This window comes from Podarcis raffonei, chromosome 2 (assembly GCF_027172205.1).
Source record: "Podarcis raffonei isolate rPodRaf1 chromosome 2, rPodRaf1.pri, whole genome shotgun sequence".
NCBI lineage: Eukaryota > Metazoa > Chordata > Lepidosauria > Squamata > Lacertidae > Podarcis > Podarcis raffonei.
The window spans coordinates 30159083-30184436 of NC_070603.1; the positions used below are offsets into that span (position 1 = coordinate 30159083).

A 25354-nucleotide genomic window follows, 5' to 3' on the forward strand; every position below is an offset into this window, starting at 1 on the left:
GTAAGGTCAAGCACAGTCCAGTAATACGTGGGCTTCTTTGATGGTAGTGTAAAGTCACATAGCTTTAGGCCTTTACTTACAATTGCATTTCCATTGCTCAGACATAAAAGTAGCTAGTTCTGAGGAACAGGCTTCAGCCTATTTGTACATTTCTCAATTCTAAAGGCTTTTGCACAGGAATGAGGATACAGTGGTACCTCGGTTTTCGTACAGCTTAGTTCCCGAACAACTTGGAACTCGAATGCTGCAAACCCAGAAGTCAGTGTCCGGTTTGCAAACTTTGCTTCGGAAGCTGAACGTGCTCCTGAGCTTCCGTTTTCACTGTTGCGCTGCTAATTTGTGTCCCCCCATTGTAATCAAAGACTTCTTCCTTCCGTTTTCACTGTTGCACTGCTAATTTGCGCCCCCCCCCCATTGTAATCAAAGCCTTCCATTTCCGATTGCAGTGTTCTGAGGTGATATTTGGAACTTATGTTTGGTCTTTTGTTTTTGCTATTTTTTGCATTTTTGTTTGTGTGGCTTTTCCGTTTTTGTGACTGTGAGTTGTTCTTTGTTTTATGATTGATTGATTGATTGATTGATTATGTGACTGTGGAAATGGGCAAAAGCCCCCCATCCAAACAATGACTATCATCAGTGCAGGTAAGAAAATAAAGTAATTTTAATTTTTATCATCTACAATACTGTCTTATTTATTTTATAGTACAGTACATTGATTATTGCTTTCATTTTATGGATCAATAGTCTCGTTAGATAGTAAAATTCATGTTAATTTGCTGTTTTAGGGGTTGTTTTTAAAAGTCTGGAATGGATTAATCCGTTTTGCATTACTTTCTATGGGAAAGTACGCCTTGGTTTTGGAACGCTTTGGTTTTGGAACGGACTTTCGGAACAGATTAAGTTTCAGAACCAAGGTACCACTGTATACAATTTCTCAACCAAGATTATCAGATATTAGTGCCCCTTCGTGGCAACTAGTATTCCTAAATAGTCTCTCATATTTGTGTGTTGTGTCGCACTGAAATATTTCTCATGCTTGAATGCAGAACTCTAATTTGTTTGAACTTTGTAAGCCTCTATACCTGCTTCCCAATAAACAATAATAATTTGAGCCTTGCATGAAATGGCTTACTTAACTGCATGATTCTGCAGATGAAACAGGTTGAAGCGTTTTTCACCCTTGCAGCACAATAATTTATATAGCTGTGCAACATGAAAAAATATTTAATTTTTAGAAAACGTGTAAGTAGTTACAAACTAAAGAGGCATAACATTCAAGCATGGAGCAGAGTTGGTTTTGGAAACTGTCAACATTGTTTCTCAGATTCCCTCCAAAATTACTTCCTAAAATCTTTGCACTTACCCAAGAAGATATTTCAACTAATGTGTTTACTGAACAAATCCTATAAGCAAGATTGCATTAAACGCTGAAGCCTCATTACTCCACATCTTATTGGATAATTATTCCAACGAAGCTCATACACTCAGTAGCAATTTTCCAATAATCAATACTTGTCATGCACTCATGATAAACTATTTCTAAGCTCTGTCCCTAGGCTGGTTATTTCAGTGCCCTGGCATGTGGTTCTCTTCAGCCTTATTGACCATTTAAGCAAGTGTCTGGGGGCGGTGGGGGGGAATCACAACCAAAGTAGGTCTATTAGTATTTACAGCAAAGGTCTAGGAGATTCAATCATTCTCCTATTGTTTTATTGCAGATAGCCCAGCAACCTCTCTTTATTACTGCAGGAAAAACTCAAAAGCTGGCTGAATGCAATCAAGTAGTACGTGTTCAGCTTTGCAATGTTTCAAAGGGCAGTGATTTACCGCTACGAACCAAGTATCTTGCACACAAAACATCTGAGCTTGGTAATTGCCTCATGTTTTGAACAAACTATACAAGGCAGCATGAGGTCTGCCCACACGCAGAATACCTGCTGCTACCCGAAGCCAACTCCCCTCCCCAACCCACCCTCTTCCCCCAATTCCATGGGCTCTGTCATTAAACAGCAGAGAGACTCGTTTGTTTTCGTTGTGCCCTGAGGTTTTACTATACCTTAGGTTCCACATGCTGTGTTAAAGCCTCATGTCAGCCAGCCAATAGGCTGTGTTCCACGGGATTCATTATTCTTGTTACTGCTGAAAAGAGAAGGGCTCTGGAATGGCACGTAGCATGGATACGAGAAACTGCATGACTCATCAGTATGTGCAGTAATGTGGTATCATTGCAATTTTACTCGTAAAAACCATTGTGGCCTTTCATGCTCTCGTAGATGTTACCACTAAGGAAATCAACAATCTTACAACAAAGATATTTACAGAAATCACGTTTCCTAGCTATATATTTGTCCAAATATGCCAGCAGAAATTGCCAGGTCTGCTGTATCTGGACAGAAATAATTTGAGTGGAAGTGAGAAGGTATCAACCCATTCCTTTTATCTTCAGTACTTCCATTATACCCAACAAGAGTGTTTCAAAACTGAAGAAACCAACATTTTATTATGATTTATCTTCTTATGCAAAAAAGTATGTCACTGATACATGGTTATGCAATCAAGCTTGTATTTAAACCAAAACTCCCCTTGAATTCACATTGTTGTTTTAAAAAAGTCACTGGTTTGCTTGTTTTTAACCTAGTGGCTTATTCAGTTCTGCTTTCCTTTTTTATCACTATAACACAATCTCACACATGCCTACTCAAAAGTATGCCCCACCGAGTTCAGTGGGGTGCACTTCCAGGGAAGTATGTATGAGACTGCAGCCTCCAGCAACTTTCCAAACTCATCAAAACAGAAACTAATAATATAGTGGCTCATCTTTTATTTCCTACTTTCTTTCTTTTGGGGGGGGGAGGCCATCAGAAAATGATAAGAACTGTGAAGAGTGGTTAGTTCTTATGTTTAAAATACAGATAAATAAAAAAGAACCCTCAAAAAATTAAAGAATCCAAAACTGAGCCATAACTGAAAAAATTCAAAACAATTATAGTAAACAAGTTATCATGCTGAAAGAAGGAAATGTCACAGTATGAAGAATTAACTAGGACTTAACTAAAACAGGGTACCTTCTGCAACACATTTCAGTAGCAGCAAAAGGCATCCAACCTGTGATTGGGGGGGGTGCCAGAAAGGGGGGGGAAAGGGAATGTGATGCTGATTCAAGAAGCCTTGCTCTTGCTCTCAATTGGCCATTGTGACACTACCATGTAGGCAAACCTGAATGTATGGCGCCTCCTATATCCTCACCACATGAGCCCACAAACTATTATTTGCAGGAGTTGACTGACCTGGTTTAAAATAAAATGCTGCTAAAATAGCAACTTATGGGGCAATCTTTTTGTCCTCCCTAAAGGCACTACAGTGGTACCTCGGGTTACTGACGCGTCAGGTTACAGACTCCGCTAACCCAGAAATAGTACTTCAGGTTAAGAACTTTGCTTCAGGATGATGACAGAAATCGCGCGGCGGCGGCATGGCAGCAGCGGAAAGCCCCATTAGCTAAAGTGGTGCTTCAGGTTAAGAACAGTTTCAGGTTAAGAATAGACCTCCAGAATGAATTAAGTTCTTAACCCAAGGTACCACTGTACTTTTGGGTATCAAAATAGGTGAACTGTTTGATACAGTTGAAGATTTCACTTATAGGGCAGCCCATTTTTAATCTCTTCAAAAGAAAACATATTAGTTCCGCTTGTTGATTTTGCATCAACACATTTTGTCAATAAACACACTAAATTTCCTGTAGCTTCTTTAGATTTTGGGTTTTATTCTAACAAAATGCATACTTGGTCAGCAGAATATCAGAAAAATGCTGCTATGCCTTTATGCTGACTTTTTAATATAACATTTATTAACTTCACACCCCGGAAAGATTAATCTCCTTTGTTCCATTTTCTTTCTGTTGGCAGGACAACTGATAAATATCCTGGAAAAATCATCTGGTGTCACTACTGTATTTACATCCACAAATGGAAGGCAGACACAGAGGAGACAGCAAAGATTTTAGAAAGCATGCTATAGGCAGTCATAGAGTCTTGCTGTGGTACAACTTGGACTTGTGCTGTTTATTTTCTTGGCGCTTATTTTTAAGGTTATTTTTCATGCTTTTATTTACATTTGAGCTTGTATTTTGATGAGCTTGTTTTTATTGTTAGCTGTCTTGAGCAGCATTCTGTTGGAAAGGCAGGACATAATTATTCTTAATAAACAATTAGGTGGTTGGCCCCAGATGTCAATCCTATAATTATTTAAATTTAAAACTGCTAGAAACTGATTCAGGTGCCAATGGAAGCATAAGTCACTGCTCCCTAAACACAGGATTTAATTCTAAATCAGCAGCAGAAAAGAAACAAGCAAATGTACATAATCATGTCAATATAATGCAAATTTAATTTGCAGATTCCTTAGTTATCCCAATAACATTTTCTCCTAAGTTCTGATCCAGAGTGGTTCTTGGCTCAGGATCTCCTTAATATGAAGATTTAATTACAGTAACAAGACAGCAGTCACTGAGAGTGCTCAGAACACGACACATGCAAATTTACCCTTGGAAGTTACCCAAAACTTGTGCCCCCCAGCAACTGTGACCCTTCCTCAAGCAGGAGTGGTGTGGTCTTACTAGCAACAACACACTGAGTTACTTCTTCCTCTTCGGGGATCACTCGTAGCTGAATAAGACTGTTTTCCATAAACACGGTTTTAACAATGAGTCCATAAGTGACTGTGGAGGCCAATTCTGGATCCACATGTCCTTCCACATTGGGGACATTGCTTTCCGGGTAGGAGCTTCTTCTTAGCACATTTCTGTCTTGTGTCCTGAGTTCAAGTGTCTTCAAAGCCCGTATGACACCTTTGGTAAAGGCTGTTCTCCAATTGTAGTGCTAGCAAGGCAAGTGTTTCGCAGTTGTGGGCGTTTATACTACATTTTTAAAGATTTGCCTTGAGACAGTCTTTAAACCTCTTTTGTTGACCACCAACATTACGCTTTCCATTTTTAAGTTCGGAATAGCGTAGTTGCTTTGGAAGATGATAATCAGGCATCCGCACAACATGACCAGTCCAACGAAGCTGATGTTGAAGAATCATTGCTTCAACGCTGGTGATCTTTGCTTCTTCCAGTACACTGGTATTAGTTCGCCTGTCTTCCCAAGTGATGTGTAAAAAATTTTGGAGACACCGTTGATGGAATCTTTCGAGGAGTTGTAGATGGTATTTACAGTGGTACCTCAGGTTACAGACGCTTCAGGTTACAGATGCTTCAGGTTGCAGACTCCGCTAACCCAGAAATAGTACCTCGGTTTAAGAACTTTGCTTCAGGATGAGAACAGAAATTGCACGGCAGCGGTGGGGCGGCAGAGGGAGGCTCCATTAGCTAAAGTGGTATCTTTCAAGAACAGTTTCAAGTTAAGAACAGACCTTCGGAACAAATTAAGTTCTTAACCCAAGGTACCACTGTATAAGTGGTCCATGTTTCACAAGCATACAGTAAGGTTGGTAGTACAATAGCTTTGTAAACAAGCATTTTGGTTTCCCTGCGAATGTCCCAGTCCTCAAACACTCATAGTCTGGGGAAACTATGTAAACAAGTTCCTACTTTCCTTCCCAGATCTAGGCTAGAAAGGGCATGGTAAGGACAGGGTGTTCATCCCTGTTGTGTTGAGATTCTCTGAAGTCAATGCATGGTCAAAGAGAGCCCTCATTCCTCACCAGGCTGTGGTCAAAGTACTGTAAAACTGAGTTTATCAACCCTGCTAGACAAGATCCTTTTCAACTAGAGAAGCCAAGTTACATGCAAAGCTAATGCCCGTAGCTCTCTCTCTCCCCTTACTTTAGCACGCTTCTGAAGCAATTCACATCCCACGCTTTAATATTCATACCATCACAAGGATATTAAATCCATATTTAAATCTGTTCTGATAACTAATCAGCTTCAACAAAGATTTTATTCTGAACTGCTCAGAAAGAGATGCTGCCTCTCTCTTCTCTGAGCTCATGTTACCAAAGAAAACGTTTGCTGTGGCAATTTATTATCCTTATTGATTTTATAAATTATACGGGAACAAATAAATTAATGATGAAACAGCCACCTGTCTCTGTGTAACCAATTTCACTTGAAAGTAGAATGACTAGGAATAAATTTACCTAAAGGTATTGCTATAGCCAGGACAAGCTAGTTCTCATCTGAGCTCCCTGCTTGGGATAGGAACAGAATACTAAGATGATTTTCAAAATTCTGGAGCATACCCTACAGCTGTCCAGTGATCAAGATTTCAGGCAGAGAAGATTGCTATCTGTATTTGCACATGTGACAATAATACTGTAAGTTCAACAGAATAGAAACACAGGAGTTCTCTTGACAATCAACATTGCATGTGAAATCCAAAACACAGTTACTGATCAGAATACTGAAGGTGAAAAATGGAGGAATAAAAAAGAGCCTTGGAGTTTGAAAGGTTTGTGAGATTATAGATAAGATTTTCCCCTTTTTATTATTGTATATTTTTCTTGCAGCTTTTTTTTGAATATTTTCTTATTAATAATAATAATAATAAATTTTATTTATATCCCGCCCTCCCCAGCCGAAGCCGGGCTCAGGGCGGCTAACAACAATAAAACAATACAAAAGTACAACACAAACAACACTCTAAAATCATTCATTATAAAATTAATTAAATTCAAGCCACTGGCCACCATTGGGCCAGAGCTCCGCAAAGATTGCCGAGGGAGGGAGTCAGGCTGTGCCCTGGCCAAAGGCATTACATTTGTTTCATAAAGATTTTTAAAAGAAAAGAAAAATTGTCTACCAAATCTTATGCAACTGGCAGGAAAACACACAAAGCATGTGGAAACCTCAGGCTCTAGAATATGCACACACAGAATTAGGTTCAACAGTAAAATGGCTTTAAACCTAAGCCAAGGGTTCAGAAGCAACATCAAACCATAGTTTGGCATTGTATTCACAAGCCTGGATTGAACCTACCTCTCACACAATCCTTTAGCCTTCCTCACACATGGAGATGCCCTATTCATTTTCCTGATTTGAGCAAACTATATTTAACAGTTTAATCCCATTTGGTCATGGGTTACAAACCATACTTTCATGGCTCAGACAAACCATACTTTCATGGCTCCTCAAACCAAGAAGTCATGAACTGGCACACACAAAGGAGAGAAAAGAAAAGAGCCAACGACATACTCCAGTTTTATGCCCAACAGGGGCGGCCCCAGATGGAACTCAGGTTACAAGGGTGATCAAAGGATTGATGGTCCTTGGGACCATTGTGTACATCAGTTCTCATAGCTACTGTAGCCTTGGACGTGAACCACCACTATGTGTGATACAGCACAGCACACATTCCATATACGGAAAGTCTTGTGTCGTCTTAATTGTGCAAAAGAGTTTTTGCTCAAAGCTTGCAGGTACTTTCACAAGGGCGTTCACTCACACACAACAGACACACACACCAGCATGGTGAGAGTAGCTTGAACCCATGCATGTACATTTAAAAACAATGAGCTCAGCCTGCAGGATTCAGAATTAAGTAACCAAAAGATTTTGAATTTAAGTCACCAATGTATTAAGAATCATCAAAATGTACCAAAGCCAGAAAAATGATATAGACAGAGCAGGTGAAGTCTGCTCACATCTTCCATCCCCAATATGTGGTCACAGTACAGTGGTACCTCGGGTTACATACACTTCAGGTTACAGACTCTGCTAACCCAGAAACAGTACCTCGGGTTAAGAACTTTGCTTCAAGATGGGAACAGAAATTGTGCTCCAGCGGCGCGGCAGCAGCGGGAGGCCCCATTAGCTAAAGTGGTGCTTCAGGTTAAGAACAGTTTCAGGTGAAGAACGGAACAAATTAAGTTCGTAACCAGACCTCTGGAATGAATTAAGGTCGTAACCAGAGGTACCACTGTACTTAAAGAGTGACTGCACCCCCTGAATATTTATGAACACAATTACTTGAAATGATTATTTCGTACAGAAATGGAATGTGCCAGCTTCAGACATATAATGTTTATGGAGCACAACAACCAAAAAATGGAACTGGGTGACAATCTTTCCATATGAGAAGAAGTTTGTAAGTAGCAGATGCCCACACGGGTACAACAATTTTAAGCTCACTGAGCATGGTTTTGCTACCATAATTAAAACTGCCAAAGCCGTGGGGGCTTTATACAAATTGCCACTTCCATGGAAAGAAGCTAGTGTAATCCCTGTTTCTGGCAATTACCGTACCATAAATCTAAAGTCTAACAGTCATAAACAGCATAGTTGAGCCAGTCAAGATTGCAGAAATTCACCAAAAAACTGATGGTGCAGAAAAGACCCCAACCTACACAGAAACTAACTACTAAATTCCAACTACTCAGAAAGTTATATCAATGGGAGCCATGTTGAATACAAATGGCAGTATAAAAATCTTGACTGAAAATTATTCCTGTTTCAAAGTAAATTCACCCAACCAAAGCCTAATAGCTTTTGAGAACTTGCAAGGTTCTATCCACACGAATGGACAGACAAGTTATGAATATTGGCAAGTCATTAAGTTATGTAAGGGATGTTCCATACTCCAAGCTGAAACCAGGGTTTTTTCATGTAGTACAAGTAGTACACACAGTTGATTGGAAAAAAGGAGGCATAGAACTCCTCTCTAACACAAAAATCATACTTACCCTTGGTTGCCAGTTTTCATACTGTTTCTGCAGATTTGCACCAATAGTTTCCAAAGCTTTCTGTGGCCCCATTGACAGAGGATCTAAAACACATAAAAGAGTCATGAGACTTTTGATCAGTTCCTCAAGAATATTCACATAATTTCTACTTCAGCCAAATGTGTATAGAGGGAAGGGTATTTGAATACAGATTATAGCCCACAACGTTACTTTGCACCAACCTTGTGCAATCTCCAAGGATGTAACGTAGCAAACCAGGCAACTTGCATAAATTCTGGATAAAAGGCCCTGGAGTATGAGATAGCTGCTTCCTTTAGGACACTGATATAAAGGGAGCTTGGTGCAGAGACACTAACATGCTTAGCATTTCCACCAGTCTTGCCCTGTCCCAGCCAACTGAGGACTGCTACCTTAAAACAGAGGTAATCAACCCAGCAAGGTGCCATGGCACCCATGGAAGCTTACTTAAGCAAAACCTAGTATATAGCCCCCCTAGAAAGGAAGTTACGGGGTAAAATGTGCAGGTACCTTCTAGGTGATTTCTGTGAAATGAGATTATGATGTGGCCATGTAGTATATTTTTCGTGGTACTGTTATTAGACAGCAACAATGTGTGTGTGTGTGTGTGTGTGTGTGTGTGTGTGTGTGAGAGAGAGAGAGAGAGAGAGAGAGAGAGAGAGAGAGAGAGAGAGAGAGATCCACAATCCAGACCAGCAGGTCATAGCTGTCTTCCCATGGTAAGCATAAAGTTATCAAGGTGGCTATCTCCTTAATTTCCATCGAGCTCAGCTCAAATAAAGGATTTTTCACAGATAAAAAGCTAATGCCCATCATCACACAGCAGTGCTCTCCGCTTAAAACTTTTAAAAAGCTGTATTTGAGGTTCTCTAACAATCAGGGTTTAGTGCAGTGAGATATAGGAAATTATATTTCAGCACTACAGCTTCAGAACACCAGGATTTTGATAGGCATGAGGATCACCAACAGAAGCGATTAGCATTTTTATTCTAGTAGCTGATTTATTTATTTTCAAAATAAGAAAAGAACAGATAGGTAAATGGCAAATGCTTGTCCAAGACCAAACCAAAATATTCCAAAAGACACACAAAGAAAAAGTAATCCCTTCAGCTGCTCTGCTCATCTTTTATCAAAACAGAGGTTTCTGGAGAAGTATGTGGTCAGTTGTTATCAAGGCTAGTGCAGTTCAAACACAGAATTGAGTATCAGAGTAGAATTTAGTATTCTGAACATTTATGGATCCCACTTTTCAATAAAGGAACACTCACAAAAAGAAGTTCTCAACACAGTTATGGAGAAAAACTGCTGAAGCTGGGGAGAAAGTAATGATTTCCAGTAATAGCAATTCCTCAGACTTATGCAATCAACTTGTTGCCCTCCAGATGCTGTTAACTCCCAACTTGCATCAGCCTCAGCCAACACCATCCATTGCCAATGAGACAACAGATACAGTCATTTCCAGATGTTGCTAATGTAAGCCAGCTGCTTGCATTCACTCATGTGTTGAGCCCTAGCTGTACCTATATTAAAGGAACAGGCTTCCCCATTTGGGGGAGAAGAATATTGCTCCACAACACTAAAAACCAACATGAAAAGTTCTTACCTATTTTTAAGCAGAAAATGGGTAAGCTAGCATTTCTGTCTCCTGACACTCAGAATACACAATTCAGACAAAAGCTTACATCTCCCCACTTAACTGCCTGTATCTTCCTCAGAAGGCCCTTCTCATTCTTTAAGAACCGAGCTAAAAGCATCCTTCCAATACAGTACCATGCTTTTGGCAAAGCTAGGGCTGAAAAACTGGGTCATTTCCAAATTACTCCCTGAAGCACCAAGATTAATTTGTAAAAAATGCATGCAAAGAGAGACTAATGAGTTACAGTGCAAGTCCACCCAGGGAAGAATCATGTCCTTGTGGAATGCCAAAGGAACATTTGCATGCTTAATGGAACCCACCTGACACTATGGACAAAAAGAATAACTCTAGTATCGACTGGTGAAGCAATAGCTCTAAGGTGAAAAGAACTAAGAATGCGTTAGACATATTCCCTATTCATTTTTTTTTTACAAAAAATACTATAAAGAATTATTGCTTTCTGAAGTCTCCTATTAGTCAATGCTTTTAAAGCTGGCTTTGGGCTTGACACAAAGAGAACACCCAAATCAGTAACCTACGCAATCAACACAATGCTCAGCTGAGCCAATCTCATTCTTCATGAAAACATTTTTCATCCATAAATGTAGTAGCTTAATACAGTTTAATACTGTATATCCCAATCACCAGGATGGTTTCTAAATTCATGGAGTGAACTCTGACCAGTCTAAACTTACCTCAGAGGACAGTTGTGACTCTCATCAAGAGGCAAATACTTTCAGGCAGTTGGCGTTTTGTCTAGATAAGCAAGTTGCACTATGGAACACTGTTTCTCGGGTCACACATTCAGAATCAAAATGTTGGAATAGCCTGCTCTATGCCCTTGTAGTAGACCTCCAAGGTGACCCAGAAGTGATTATCAAGCACATCTTCCAGTTGCTTAACTCTGATGTTTTCTCATGCATCCTTTCAGACCCACTAAAATGCCCAGGAAGGATCCAGCAAAAGCACCAATAGCAAAGAAAAGTAGTGGTAAGAGCTCACTTCAGACAAATGACTGAAAAGATTGGAGAAATAGAAAACAGTGGCACTGGCAAAATCAAAAGGAAAATGAAGGGGATAATAAAAAAAATAGACAGCTGTTGTGCAGTTCTTGCCGTGGCTACTCAAAAGAGCAGCTGCTTAAGAAGGGCCAGAACCTCCAAGGCTCCAATGGAAAGGCTAGTTCTTGTTAGCCTCAGAACACGTGTTCTGGTTATACGGGTTTCCTTTACCATCAATTTTATTGTACTGAAATAATAAATGCATTGTATCTGCTCTTACCCAGACATGAAATGCTATCTTCATCAAGTATTTAGTCATACATCATTAAAGGTAACGGTAAAGGACCCCAGGATGGTTAAGTCCAGTCAAAGGTGACTATGGGGTTGCGGCGCTCATTTCGCTTTCAGGCCGAGGGAGGTGGCGTTTGTCTACAGACAGCTTTCCAGGTCATGTGGCCAGCATGACTAAACAGCTTCTGGTGCAACAGAACGCTGTTTACCTTCCCATCACAGTGGTACCTATTTATCTACTCACACTGGCGTGCTTTCAAACTGCTAGGTTGGCAGGAGCTGGGACACAGCAACAGGAGCTCACTCCATCATGGCGATTTGAACCACCAACCTTCTGATCGGCAAGCCCAAGAGGCTCAGTGGTTTAGACCACAGCACCACACGTATCTCTTTTACCTATATATCATTATTACGGGCTAGTATGGTTTCCAGACACAGTGGAGTAGTAACTGTCCTGGGATTGCTGTTTTCCCTTTTGCTAAAATTAACTCTTAATGATGCATTGTGGCATTTGGGTCACATTTAGGGGAAAAGAACAGTATTATTTTACAGTTAGTCCATTTCTAGGGACTGTAACAAACCATGTCACATTTTCTGCCTTGTTTTGATGCACTGCCTCCATTAGGCAGTGTATAAACAGAGAGATATCAGTTGAATTACATTGCTTCTATTCAGTATTCAACTCATTTACACTACTGCCATAAACAGATTCCCCCCCCCCTTTGAATGCTACAGGGCATTCATCTTTCTTAATGACATTTTCTACACACTTATTGTGACATTTAATGCCAGGTCATAAAGCAAAACCAAAATAAGAGACAGGTGTCATTTTTCTAAGAGAAGATAGGAAATATTACAGGAACACTGTCTATTATCTGGAGTGAAAGCAGTACACCTAACAACCGTATCTTCTCAAAAATGAATGTACTAGTGCTTCAAAGCTCATTCAAGGCAAATTACAGAAGATATGCACACCTATTCTTCACTCAACCTTCAAAGCATAACCGCATTTTGTTCACTCCAGTTTTAATCCCAGGGAGACAGATTTAAGGCACAGCAAAAGGAGAAGAGTGCAAAAACATTACTTAGTGGCTATTAAAATATCACTGTTTTTTAAAAAGTATAAATTGTGTGGGGCTCACGTATATAAATATCACACACAGTGGTACCAGGTGACAAAACAGGGAATGCTCAATTCCTACACTGTTTCACTGCAGGGATGCAAAGCCCCTTCCTTCCTTCTACTTCCCAGTTACTCAATATGCAGAAGAGTCTAGAACACAGAGTGCAGGGGGAAAGGCTGTATCACTTCTCACTATTCATCTTTCAGTGGCTTGCTGTGCTGCATGTGTGGGGAAGGAGATGCAAAGTGTTACTTCTTTCAACACTTCCATCTTCTTAGCAGCGCTATAGCAGGAAATCCTAAATATTTCTGTAGCTCTCTGCTGCTCTGGCCAGTAAGCAGCAGATTGGAGCAAAACATGTTCAGGCTCTCCTGGACACTGGAAAAACCATGCCCGGGTTTTCCTGGTCCTCTGCTACTTACAAATCAGACTGAGCAAGCAAGTGGAAAGTACCCCAGTACAAAATGCAGACAAGAAATGATTACAAAAGTGTGATGTCTTCTCAGCTAGTTGGGAATGCCAGCATGCTGAGTCAAATGGAAAAGCATGACTCCTCACAATTATTTCCTATACTCAGTGCACTTATTTCTAAGAAATAAAATAAAATACACAGTTGTTGTAGCATCCCAAATACTAGCATTATACCACGGCTGTTATAATACAAGGAGAAATCATCCATACTTATCTTCACATAACTGAACATGCATGCAAACATAAGTCTTGGTTAACAGCTCTGCAGTAAATGCTGAAGTCACTTTGTAAAACCTTCTGTCTTCTTAGCAATTAAACCTGATGTTGCAGCTCTTTTATAGGGTAAGAAAATACCCAGACAATACCAATATGAATGCCTCTGGCTTTTTGTTCATTTCAGACAAGACCTTTCCATTTACTGCAATATTCCAAAATTTTGGAGCAATCCAACATTTCCTAGATTTTGTTTGTCTATTAGAATACATGCTCTTAAGAAAGTCACTGATCCACACAGAACAAGTTAATTATGCATACAAATCACGTGCACTGGGAAATACCTGATGTGTGAGGGGACAGACTGCATTCATACTGGATATGTGACATTATAAATGACATTAAATTGTCATTTAGACAACAGCAGTGCACAGAAAGTTTTATCTGTCCCTCTCTCCACCAAATTCAATTTATCAAAATTACTGTCAGAACCCATACTTTTTTGACATTTGAACAAAACTGAAGTTCTGGCAAGGAGCTGCTGCTTTAATGAAACATTTACATACACAAAGCACCCCTGTTCAATTACGATTAGGGTCTATTTGTCAACAAACAAGAATTAATGCCCAGTCTCAATTAAGATACCACGAAAATGAGGTGGACTAACACAAAAAGAAAGGAAAGAATTATGGTTGTGCAATTTCTTCAACAGACATTTCAGTTTGAGAATTATTGCCCCCAAGGTCCAGTCACTCGGCCATGTCAATATGTCTTCTCAGCAGTCAAAAATCACAATGTAAAATTGTAAGAAAATAATTTGGCTTGGGGTTTTTGGTGACCTATATCTAACCTGCATTATGAAACCTCTTTCTAGTAAACAATGAAATGCAAAATGCATACTACTACACCCAAATCCTTGCAGGTATCAAAACTTCCCTACATTAACTCTGGTTATATCCAGTGACATACACAACAGAGGGACTATAATGTACAGCTAATCACACACTATTCATAACAGGATATTCAAAGTGGCCCCCAAAAGGTGTTGTGGCCCACGTGCCTCTGAAATCCTCTAGAATAGATCAACTATGAGCAGCATGTTTCTGGCTTCACACAAATAGCAGTGGCCTTGCAGAGAAGTGTTCTTGGTATCTGCTCCACAATCCTCCCCTGCAAAGCTAGCCTGAGGCTGAATCTCTTTCAGACAGATAAGCCCTTTTACACTAGGGCTGAATTTCAGTGGCTTAAAATTAAGCTGCCAGGAGGAGGTAGTGTGGCATTTAGTAAATCAACCTGCTTTAATCTGCATTTTAACACAGGATTTGTGTTTAATGTGTTGTTACCTGCCTCCAGTCTCAAGACAGGGCTGGTTAAAAGATTAAACAAATAATATTCAAATGGACTCACCTATCCAGCATTCAAGACGGGCACATGGAGTTGTCTTCACCACATCAGGAGGGTCCACTCCGACATTTAGACATAACACTAAGGCAACACTAACCGTCTTCATCTGAAAAAAGGAAGAGAGATGATCAGTACATTGTTTAAGACAATCCTTTAGCCTTTTCAGACCAAACATACATTTGGGGACCAGTTTCTTACTGTTTTACCATATATTTGCATGGTGGTAGTGCTGCTGCTGTGACCCACATCAGATCAGGCCACGATCCACTAGTAGGTCCTGACCCAACAGTTGAAGTGCAGTGCTGTAGCATACATGGCCTAAAAACTCATGTATATATCTACAAATACTAACAAGAGACGATAAAGGCATCTTTACTGCAATTTTTTTTCATCATGTAGGATAGCCTTCTGAAAGAATATTAGCAGGTAATGTAATTGCTTAAGCTTCTAAAATGAAAGATTCTGGCCATTAATCTCTGTTCTAAGCAACAACTGGTGGAGGGTATTTCTACTGCAATTCTGTCTCTGAATTTAAGCAAGTTTAACGGCCTGCACATGGAAAGAAGCCACCTGCTTGTCAAACAATAAGTAGACATTTCGTTTGCAGTCACTGTAGGAAACTGAGTCCAACATTCAGCATGAAAATGTGTTCCCGTTCTCCAATGGGAAATTCCATCTGTGCAATGATTGCTGTGATTAATATGCAGACAAAAGCTTCTCAGTTCCGCTATAGCATCTATAACAACCAAATTAATTTATTAGACAAGTTAGCAAAAAGTATGGATAACCTTCCGCACCATAGCCCCAAGACCCCAAATGCACTCTCAAAGTGCTTGTGCTCGTATCTGTACAAAGTATTTAAAAACAGGCACTTGCCTGGTAACCTTTGGCAAGAAAAAACAATTTCCAGCTGTATAGGTAAGAAATCTTTTATAAGTAAAAGAAAGCTGCTTCTTTCAGGCCACTGATGTGCACAAATAACGAACATGGGTGGGTACACCAGCACAAATGTTTGCTTGGTTTGCTGATTTGTTTTGTGGGCTTATTGGAAAAGCTGGTCCTGCCATTCTGAAACGTACAAATTAGGGAAAAGGTGGCATAAAATGTTTACAATAAATTTTAAAAATTTAATTGCAACATTTTTGCTGAAACCTATTTCTACATGGTTTTAGAGAAAAGTCAAATGTTGTTTGTGGCAAATTGCTGACTGACCCTATTTCTAATTATACTAAGGAACTATTAAATACAAAGTTGCACCTTAAACATTCATGTATTGGTCTCCAAATCTGTTTCTTCATTAGGGAAATCCGCCTCAGGTTATCTTTTGTTCAGAAAACACATCCTGGGGCTGCATATGTGTCTTAAATTCCTAAAGCTGCTGTTTCTAAAGCCCTTAGTGCAGTTCCACTGAAGACTGATTGCCAGTGGATCTCTGCCAAACTTCATGGATTAGGCAGAGTCCAACAGAAATGCTTTATTAAAAAGTAATGGAAACACATTATTCAAGATTCGCAAATCAATAATGCAACATAGCATGCCTTGCCTTAAGTGACCACTCAGGAAGCCAGATAAACAAAAAGAGCCTTAAATGTGTTTTGGATCTCTTAAAATAAAGCTCATATATTGCAGGTAGATCACAAGACACATTTTCACCATACATGTTATCACTGAAGAAAGGAATTTGATTCTAAGCATACTACATGGCTTGTGGTAAAGAATATCTGCGCAATATTCTTACTGCAAGACTGGGTAATTGCATGCTCTCCAAAATATTATACTTTAAGTACTCCCACACTGTACAGGGGCCAAACTATACCACTTCAATTTGTAGCTATCTAATAATAGTTGTGGGACTCTATTACAGTGGTGTATGATAAGAGTTAATGATGCCCTTAGGCTCATGTTGTCTCAGTCCACTATTACAACAGCCTCTTCTCCCCACTCTTTCCTGTTCATTACACATCTTGGCTATTCCAGTCTCACAGGAGCATACAATAATCACACGCAGACATACATACATATATATATATATATATATATATATATATATATATATATATATATATATATATATAAATTTGGGACACTGACAAGAAAACTATAGCCAAAGAATTGCACAGGGACTTTGGCCTAATTCAATACATGCAGACAAAAAGCAAAAGAAGATGTTACATGATGAATCTTTTGTAAGAAGCATGAACAAAGACAAATAATACAAGTTCAGTGCTGATACAGCCTGAAATTCCACAAACCAGACATTTCACCTTCTTTTAAACACAGCCTCTGAGCAAGAAACCTCAAGCTACTGAAGATAAAGTACCTGACTCAGTAACAGTCTCAGAGTTGAATTACAGAACTCCAAAGCAATAAAGTGTAACAAAAAAAGCTGAAAAGGAATAAAGCATTTCATAATTTCATAATAAAAACCCAACAAGAAAGGTGTGATTAAATGATGCCGCCAGGGACCAAAGGCAAGTACCGTAACAGTTTCTGCAGGGAAGGTCTACTGCGGTCAGTCTAGATATGATGTAAGACATGCAATAAAACAGTATCATTACAGCCCGAGGAACAAGACCATTATAAAATACAGAATACAAAAAAAGTGGATATTTTACTAATTTTAGAACACCAAGGAAATTCAATTGTCAATCCTATCTCCTTAGATTTTTCCTGTGTGATAAAACTTTGCTGAATAAACTACCGCCATAAGAATACAAGATGAAGCCAAAGGTCCATCTAGTCCAGACATAGGAAAACTTGGCCCTCCAGATGTTTTGGGACTACAACTCCCATCATCCCTACTAACAGGGCCAGTGGTCAAGGATGATGGGAATTGTAGTCTCAAAATATCTGGAGGGCCGAGTTTGCCTATGCCTGATCTAGTCCAATGCTCTGCTTTCACAGTGGCCACATAGGAAGCTCAAAAAGAGGACCCAAGAGCAAACAGGATGAGTGTGAACCTCAGCAACTGGTAATCAGAGGCATGCTACCTCTGACACCAGAGGTAGAATGTTGCCATTGTGGCTAATAGACATGGGCAACCTTATCATCCATGAATTGGTCTAGTCCTCTTTCAAAGCATTCTGCACCTCTTGTGAGAACAAATTACATTTTAACCACAAGCTGTGTAAAGAAATACTTTATTTTGTCTGTCCTGAATTTTCCAACATTCAGCTTCACTGGACTGACTTTCCCCATGCCATGCATAATCTTATACACCTTTATCATGTCACTTCTTACTTGCATTTTCACTAAAGGGAAAAGCTCCAAATGTTGTACAGGCAGCAAACGTTTTACACGGGGGTTCCATCCCCGGCCCCCGCAAGCAGCAATGGAGCGTGCATAAGCACATTAAACCCCATTACCGCCCCCTATCTGCCCTGTTCCGGGTCCAAAAAGACCTGTGCATGGGCGATCACATGTCAATTCAATGTGCCTAAAATGGTCACTGCCTGTAACCTTCCCTTGAAAGGGACTTGCTCCACATCCCTTGATTCTTCTTATTGTGTTTTTCAGAACCTTTTACAGTTCTACAATTTACATTTTGAGGTGAGGTGACCAGAACTGTACACAATGTTCCAAATGCAGTCTTACCATAGATTTGTGTAACTCCATTTGTTCAAACATGTGACCCAAAAGCAGAATCAGATACGAGCATTTGCATCCATTCATAAAACATACATGGAGGTACAACAGGTTGCATGGATACTATGGTAGTTCCTTTCTCTTTGGAAAAAGAATGCATAAAATTATAAAGTTTATTCTGTTTGCACTGTGATAAGATATTAAATATAGAGAACATTTATTGGATGCTATCCTTTCTTCTATATATTTGTACTACGGGCATTAAGTGTTTTAATTATGAAGATGAAAAGCTATTAAAATGGGCTTTATTATATAATAAAGCAAGATTTGTAGTGTCTAGTCAAGAACTGCCAGTTGGCTTCACATCTCTGTCTTGCCTAGGGCTGCTAATTCAATGGCAACAGAAGAAAGTTTGGTTCAAATACATGCATTCTGATATATCCAGGGCAAGGAGCGGGAGGAAAAAAATCAAAGATCAATCATTAATAACACTCTAAAGTTGCCCAAAACTTATTTCTGGGATGGCATCATTCCTTGATTGTTGTTTACCACAATTCCTTATTTTAAAGTCGCATATATAAGGGACCTCCTCTCACAAATATTTACATAAATAGTGCTCAGCATTCCCATGCCTTTCTAGAGGAAAGCCACCTGGATCTCCACATCCCTGGGGTGCTCATTAAGATTCAGAGCAGGAAAAAAACTTTCAGCAAAGCTGAAGCCATACAAATGTATAATTTATAGAGAAAGCTAGAAACTGGAGCACACAGCAGAGAGACTGTATGAAGAAAGAATTGGAGGGACCAAACAGGGAGAATCCCATGTATTTTTAGAGTAAAAACCCTGCAGTCTCTACTATCTCCTCCCTCTCCCTACATCCAAAAAGCTTGCTGCAAAACACGTCAGCACGGGGGCTGAATCCCAAGGCAAATTGTTGATCAAAATGCATTGCTATCATGGACGTTATGCATGTTTCACATTTCCTCATTTTATGTTATCAAGGGGTTAAAGTAATGCTTTCTAGGATGCAGGAGGAAGCTTCATGATTTCTGAAGCAGTTCCTTCTATCAGCACTTTACAGGAATTCCCAGAGGACTGAACAGCCCTTAGGAAAGGGGAGAAAGCAGTTTCACAGTTACCAGGTATTTCAGTTTAGAAGCTTTATTGTGCAACAGAGAAAAAGAAAAATTGGACAAAGTCTGATTCTATCTTAACACACATAAATGTGAACTATGTTATGTACAGGCATTTAGCCCTTTGGGAATGCACGTGGTAGTGTAAAGCAGAACGAAATGCTATAGTCTTGAATTAAATTCTGCCCCAACTAGCTCAACTCTTATGCTGCTTGCACACAGAAGATGACAGGAAGCCAGACCATGGTACAGAGAAAAGCAGGGAACAGACACCAAGTGCTCACCCATTTCTGAACAAAGATGAGTAAGGGTCTGGAGACCAAGCCTTATGGGGAACAGTTGAGGGAGTGGGTATGTTTAGCCTGGAAAAGAGGAGACTTGGAGGAGATGTAATAGCCATCTTCAGATATCTGAAGTGCTGTCACATGGAAGATGGAGCAAGCTGGTTTTCTCCTGCAGTGAAGGCTAAGACCAATGGATTTAAGTTAAAAGAAAGGAGATTCTGACTAAACACCAGGAAGAACTTTCTGACAGTAAGAGCTGTTCAACAGTGGAACAGACTCCCTTGGGACATTGTGGACTCTCAGACACTGGAGGTTTTTAAGGAGAGGTTGACTAGATGACCCTTGGGGTCCCTTCCAACTCTATGATTTTATGATTTTATGAACACAATTCAAAGCAATGGTTGTTTTTTTATGTTTTTCACTGGTTAAGTGAAGTGGTATACATTTAGATTCTTGTACTGAATTACTCCCTACTGGTTTTATGTTGGTTTCAAATCGTGCTTAGCAGCTATGTCATTTTTAGATATATATTTTTCTGTTTAAATAATTGTATTTGATGCTTAAATTCTGATACTGAAGAAGTAGGACCCTATTGAATTCCCACAATAAAATGAAGTTGTCTGGGGAAGAAGCAATGACTGTATTCTCTCTAATTTTGTGTTGAACCACTGGTCCCTGTGAGCCATTCTGTGACTAGTATCCATGACACTTTCTCAAAATTCAAGAGGTGCCCACTGGTCCTTAAGAGTGGCAACCTTCTCAACTAAGTGATCTGTACCAGGGAACTACCAGAAAAACACTATGAATAGGAAGGAATATGAATAGGCTTTTTTAAAGGGCTACCAGAGGCCATTCTCACATAGTCTCAGACCATACAAAAATGTTACCAGTTCTTCACACACCTCTTAAAAGTGTGTTTTTCAACCTGAGCATACACATTGATAAGCTTTTGAGCTTATTGCCCATGTATTAAAAGTAACATGGATAACCACCCTATTAATCCTTTTCGTACTAATTTACTGCTGGGTCTGGCTAATCTCTTCAGGACTGAAGGCATTTCTAGTTCTAAACAAGGTCTAGACACTCAAGTTTACAATAATAACTTTTGGTTAGAAAACTTGAGTGTCATGGGAGATTTTTCCAATGATTGTCTTCCAATATGCAACTCATTCAGCAAGAAATAAGAAATCTGTCTATTTTATCTTCGATGTAGTTACAAAACCACATTCTCCTTAGGCAAATAACTATTTTTTAAAAAACAACAACAAATGCAGAGAAAAACATACCTAAGGCAAAAATCAAGAAACTATGAAAGAAGAGAATGACATTTTTTCATCAATTTAACTATTGCGCAAATACTGAAACCTTTGGGAACAATCCACAGAATCAAGCTATCAAGATATTGAAGCAGTAGCTTAGTCAATAGTGAGGAAAGCAATACAAATGAAAGGCGTACAGTATTCCACTATTATCCAGCCATACAGCAAGCCGTCCAATGAAGGAAGCAGCAGCAGCAAAAAGGTACTGCAGATAAAATATATTAGCCGCATAGTCTGCCACTTGCCCAAAGGTGAATAGCAATTTCTTCTGAGAAAGAAGATTGCCTGGATTATAATTCAAGCCTAAGAAAAAAACCAAAGATTGAGAGGCTCCTGGCAGAGATGTCCTCCAGCGGTACAAACACCGCAAAAACCAATGTATCACAGCAAGGCTGTTGACCTTGATAAATTCTAAAACCAGTCTGTTCATATCCTAACCTGTGACAGCAAGGCAATTCCCTTTACCTGCAGAGCAGCACCACCAAATACTGTAGGGAATTATTCCCACGTATTATAGCCCAATGTGTATTGAACCCTGAGAGAATGATATCCTTTCGCCTCAATTTATAATTGTTTATCAGATGGAACAATCAAAAATATTGAAAATATAACCCCCACACATAACCTCCCCCTTTCCTCAGGAAGGGACATGGGTGGTACTGTGGTCCAAACCAACTGGCTTGCCGATCGGAAGGTCAGTTGTTCGAATCTGCTCAACATGGTGAGCTCCTGTTGCTTTGTCCCAGCTCCTGCCAACCTAGCAGTTTGAAAGCATACCAGTGTGGGTAGATAAATAGGTACTGCTGCAAGGAGAAGGTAAATGGCGTTTCCATGCACTCTGGCACTCATCAGTGTGTTCCGTGCACCAGTAGTGAATTAGTGATGCTGGCCACATGACCTGGAAAGCTGTCTGCGGACAAATGCCATCTCCCTTGGCCTGAAAGTGGAGATGAGCACCACACCCCAAAATTGAATTCAACTGGACTTAACCGTTCAGGGGTCCTTTACCTTTACCTTTCCTCAGGATTCCAAGGTGACACAAACTTCAGGGTCTGTACAGGATCTGAGCCTCTAAGTGTATGACCCAGAAAATTCAAGCCCCTTAATATTTACCAACCATCATTCCTTGTTACAGATTCCATATCAATTTGAAACCACACTGCAAGGATTAAAAAGGAAAAAAGTATGAGGTATGAAGATATTTATTTACATCAAACTGTGTTCGGACATATATTCTCATACTGCTGTATTTTACTCCAGCAGTAAAGCTTATTACTTATTTTTTAAATTTGTTGTATCCTGTTCTTCCTCATACATGGTTCAGAACTGCCAACATCTCATATACTTGACTTCTGTACTGCCAACTGATTTAATGAGAACTACATTACTGATAAGAGTACCCTACTGCTGTTTCACAGCATGGATGTGAACAAACCCATAACATCTACTGATAAACTTAAGATAAGCAACTGAAGTGTTTAGCGGACTCATATGGACATATAATCACTTTTTACTCATTTAAGATGTACCCTAAAGCGTCCTGGCTCCCATCGCAATGCAATGACAGAGCTTTATAAATTTATGATAAAGCTTTATTCAAGGCTTACTAGTATGGGTACAGATCACCAGCAGCATGGCTAAGTGTTCAAGAAGAACATCGGGGTCTGAAACTGAACCAAACCTATGATGATGTCTTGACCGATGGGCATGCTCCCCTCACCAGCTTTTAAAGGCAAGAGATGATGCGCTCACTTGCAAGACTCCTTCTCCCTATGAGATTGGATGCATGCACTTTTCCGTGGGGTGTGTGTCTCCCACTGCAAGGGAAACCCTTTGCTCCAGAAGAGGGAACTAGCAGGAGGGGGAGGGTGTCCTCTCCAGGCCCTCCCTGTTGGCAGCATCCTTTCCACTCTCCTCCTCTGAGCCAGTCAGACAAATCCCACCCTGAGCCAGTCAGACATGCCCTTTCATTGCTATGAATTGCCCTCTCTTATATCGGCACTAAAAATGTGTGAAAACAAGTTTCCTATTACTTATGTCCAGAAATGTGGGGGTGATCCTTCTTTTTGCAATTTAATAGTATACTCAATTCAACACAGCACCACCTTAGCATGGAAACAATTGCAAATTAGACACAAATGACAAATGTCATCTAAACAATTCCATGTTCATGCAAAAGCCTGAATGAGCTGCAGATCTCCCTTTGTGATTTCACACTCTGTCAAGGTGATCCCATGCTGCACAGCATTTTAAAAAATATTGCCTTAATTCTAGACTGTCAAATTGAAAATAATGGCAAAATACACATTATGATTTATTTGCAATGAGCTCTAGTTTGTGACAAAGTTGTTTTAATAATGTCAATGTAATTGATTCATTTATGCACTCACACAGCAGGATGCATCAAAAGGAGTGACTCAGCTGACAGTGAAAGATATTTCCAAATCAAGGATATATTACTACAGGATTATTAAAGATGAATTTCATTTTCCTTTTAAACTATTGTCACATTAACAAACAAATGCTATGCCCTGACAGAAAAAAAGGAACACTTTTTGAAACTTTCATAACCTTCTTGCATACATTTATATAGTTCTCCAAAACAGTAAATGAAGGTAATATTTGCTAGAATACAGATTAAGTTTCCAACTACGCTTACTGGAAATTTGCAGAAAGAGCTTTACAAGTGCTTTATTTGTAATCAAAACCATCATTTAACAAACAGCCACAATTCTGCTCTCAAAAGAGAGAAATGCACGGAGGAGAACAAAACAGCTATAAATTACAGGTATGGCGCAAGAATCATGGGATTAAATTGTAGACACAAAAAACACACTGTAATGGCACAATAACACCATAATAAACTAACCACTGTTCAGTTCCAAAGGCCAGAATGGAAATGTATAATAGCAGGTTCTATAGCTGCATCAAGTATGCAAATTTTAATTTGCCATTGATTGGAAACTCAATAGTAAAAGGCATCACTGTGCCACAGTCACACTTAGTTTAAAAATCTACTAAACCTGATTGTAAAAGATTGTGGAATGTATCCAATGCTGAGCCAGCAGGCTCCATTGGTGCAAAGAAATTGCCATTTATTGTACTGTATTCTGCTTCCATCTGTACACCCTCAACCCCCAAATCTGCTTTGGAGAGTCCATCAAACCTCCAGAGCTGATAGCTGATTTTTAGGGTGCATAAGGGGGCTGGAGGGGACAGGAGAGGAAACAAAAGTCTCACTGCTTGAAAGTTCCTTGCACCAGTGAACCAGCCGTGTTTGATGCAACCCTATGACTTGCTAGTAAAATGCAGATCAGAGAGAGAGAGAGAGAGGAGAGAACTTGAACACTGAAACTAACTCTTGGATCCTTTGAATGCACTCTGTACCAAGCATGGGTCTCTAGATGTTGCTGGAGTACAACTCCCATCATCCCTGATCATTGGCCATGCTAGCTGGGGCTGATGGGAGTTGTAGTCTAAAAGTGGCTCACAATTAGCTAAAGGAACACCAATGAATCAAACATGAATCAAAATTTATAAATGTATTGATTTTAAAAAACATTTTAACATTCTTTTTCTGTTCTTTACCTTTTGGTTGGGTTGAACCATGTATGGTATTGAAAGGCTTTGTTTTGAACATTTTGCAACGTCAATTCACCTGCATAATTTCTCTTTTATAAATCAATATACAATATTATTTATTGAAAAAAATAATAGTTTGTTAGCTCTTTTTTTAATAATAATAAAAAGATGGAAAGGCAATTCACTGCAGAGCATATCTGAAATTCTATGCCAAACTCTGGAGGCAGCTGAGAGATTGGTTCTAAAAACCTTCCTGAGACTTCTTGGTTCAAGAATTTAAAGTGTTTGTCACCACAGCTATTATGTTTTCTCTTTTGCTACAGTGTTTCCCAAGAGTCAATGCCCGCCCAAGCCAGCAAGAAGGCAAGCAACATTATAGCTTAATCACTTTTTAATTAACACTCAAGTACATTACAACTTGGCGGTTTATTCTTACTAAAGAAAGTGTGATGGTCTATGACTAATACAGGCTTGCTTTTACTAATGAGCTGCAGTGATTTAGTACAGCAGGAACATAATGCAATTACAGCAGCAAAATCCAACAACCATGTCTCACATCCAGTCCTGACTTGTATTCACTAGCAAAAAATACCCAAAGACATTTTAATAGATAA

General features: G+C 39.5%; 1 protein-coding gene across 4 annotated transcripts in view; it reads right to left on the reverse strand.

The window, feature by feature from the left end:
• RPTOR (regulatory associated protein of MTOR complex 1) overlaps nucleotides 1–25354 on the reverse strand; it is a 308928-nt gene that overhangs the window by 264544 nt on the left and 19030 nt on the right. For all 4 annotated transcript variants that reach the window (XM_053375518.1, XM_053375517.1, XM_053375520.1 and 1 more), the window contains exons 2-3: nucleotides 14841–14943; nucleotides 8680–8762 (exon numbers count right to left, since the gene is read on the reverse strand). In XM_053375518.1, coding sequence (XP_053231493.1) covers nucleotides 8680–8762; nucleotides 14841–14943 — 186 coding nt within the window. The remainder of the gene's footprint in view (nucleotides 1–8679; nucleotides 8763–14840; nucleotides 14944–25354) is intronic.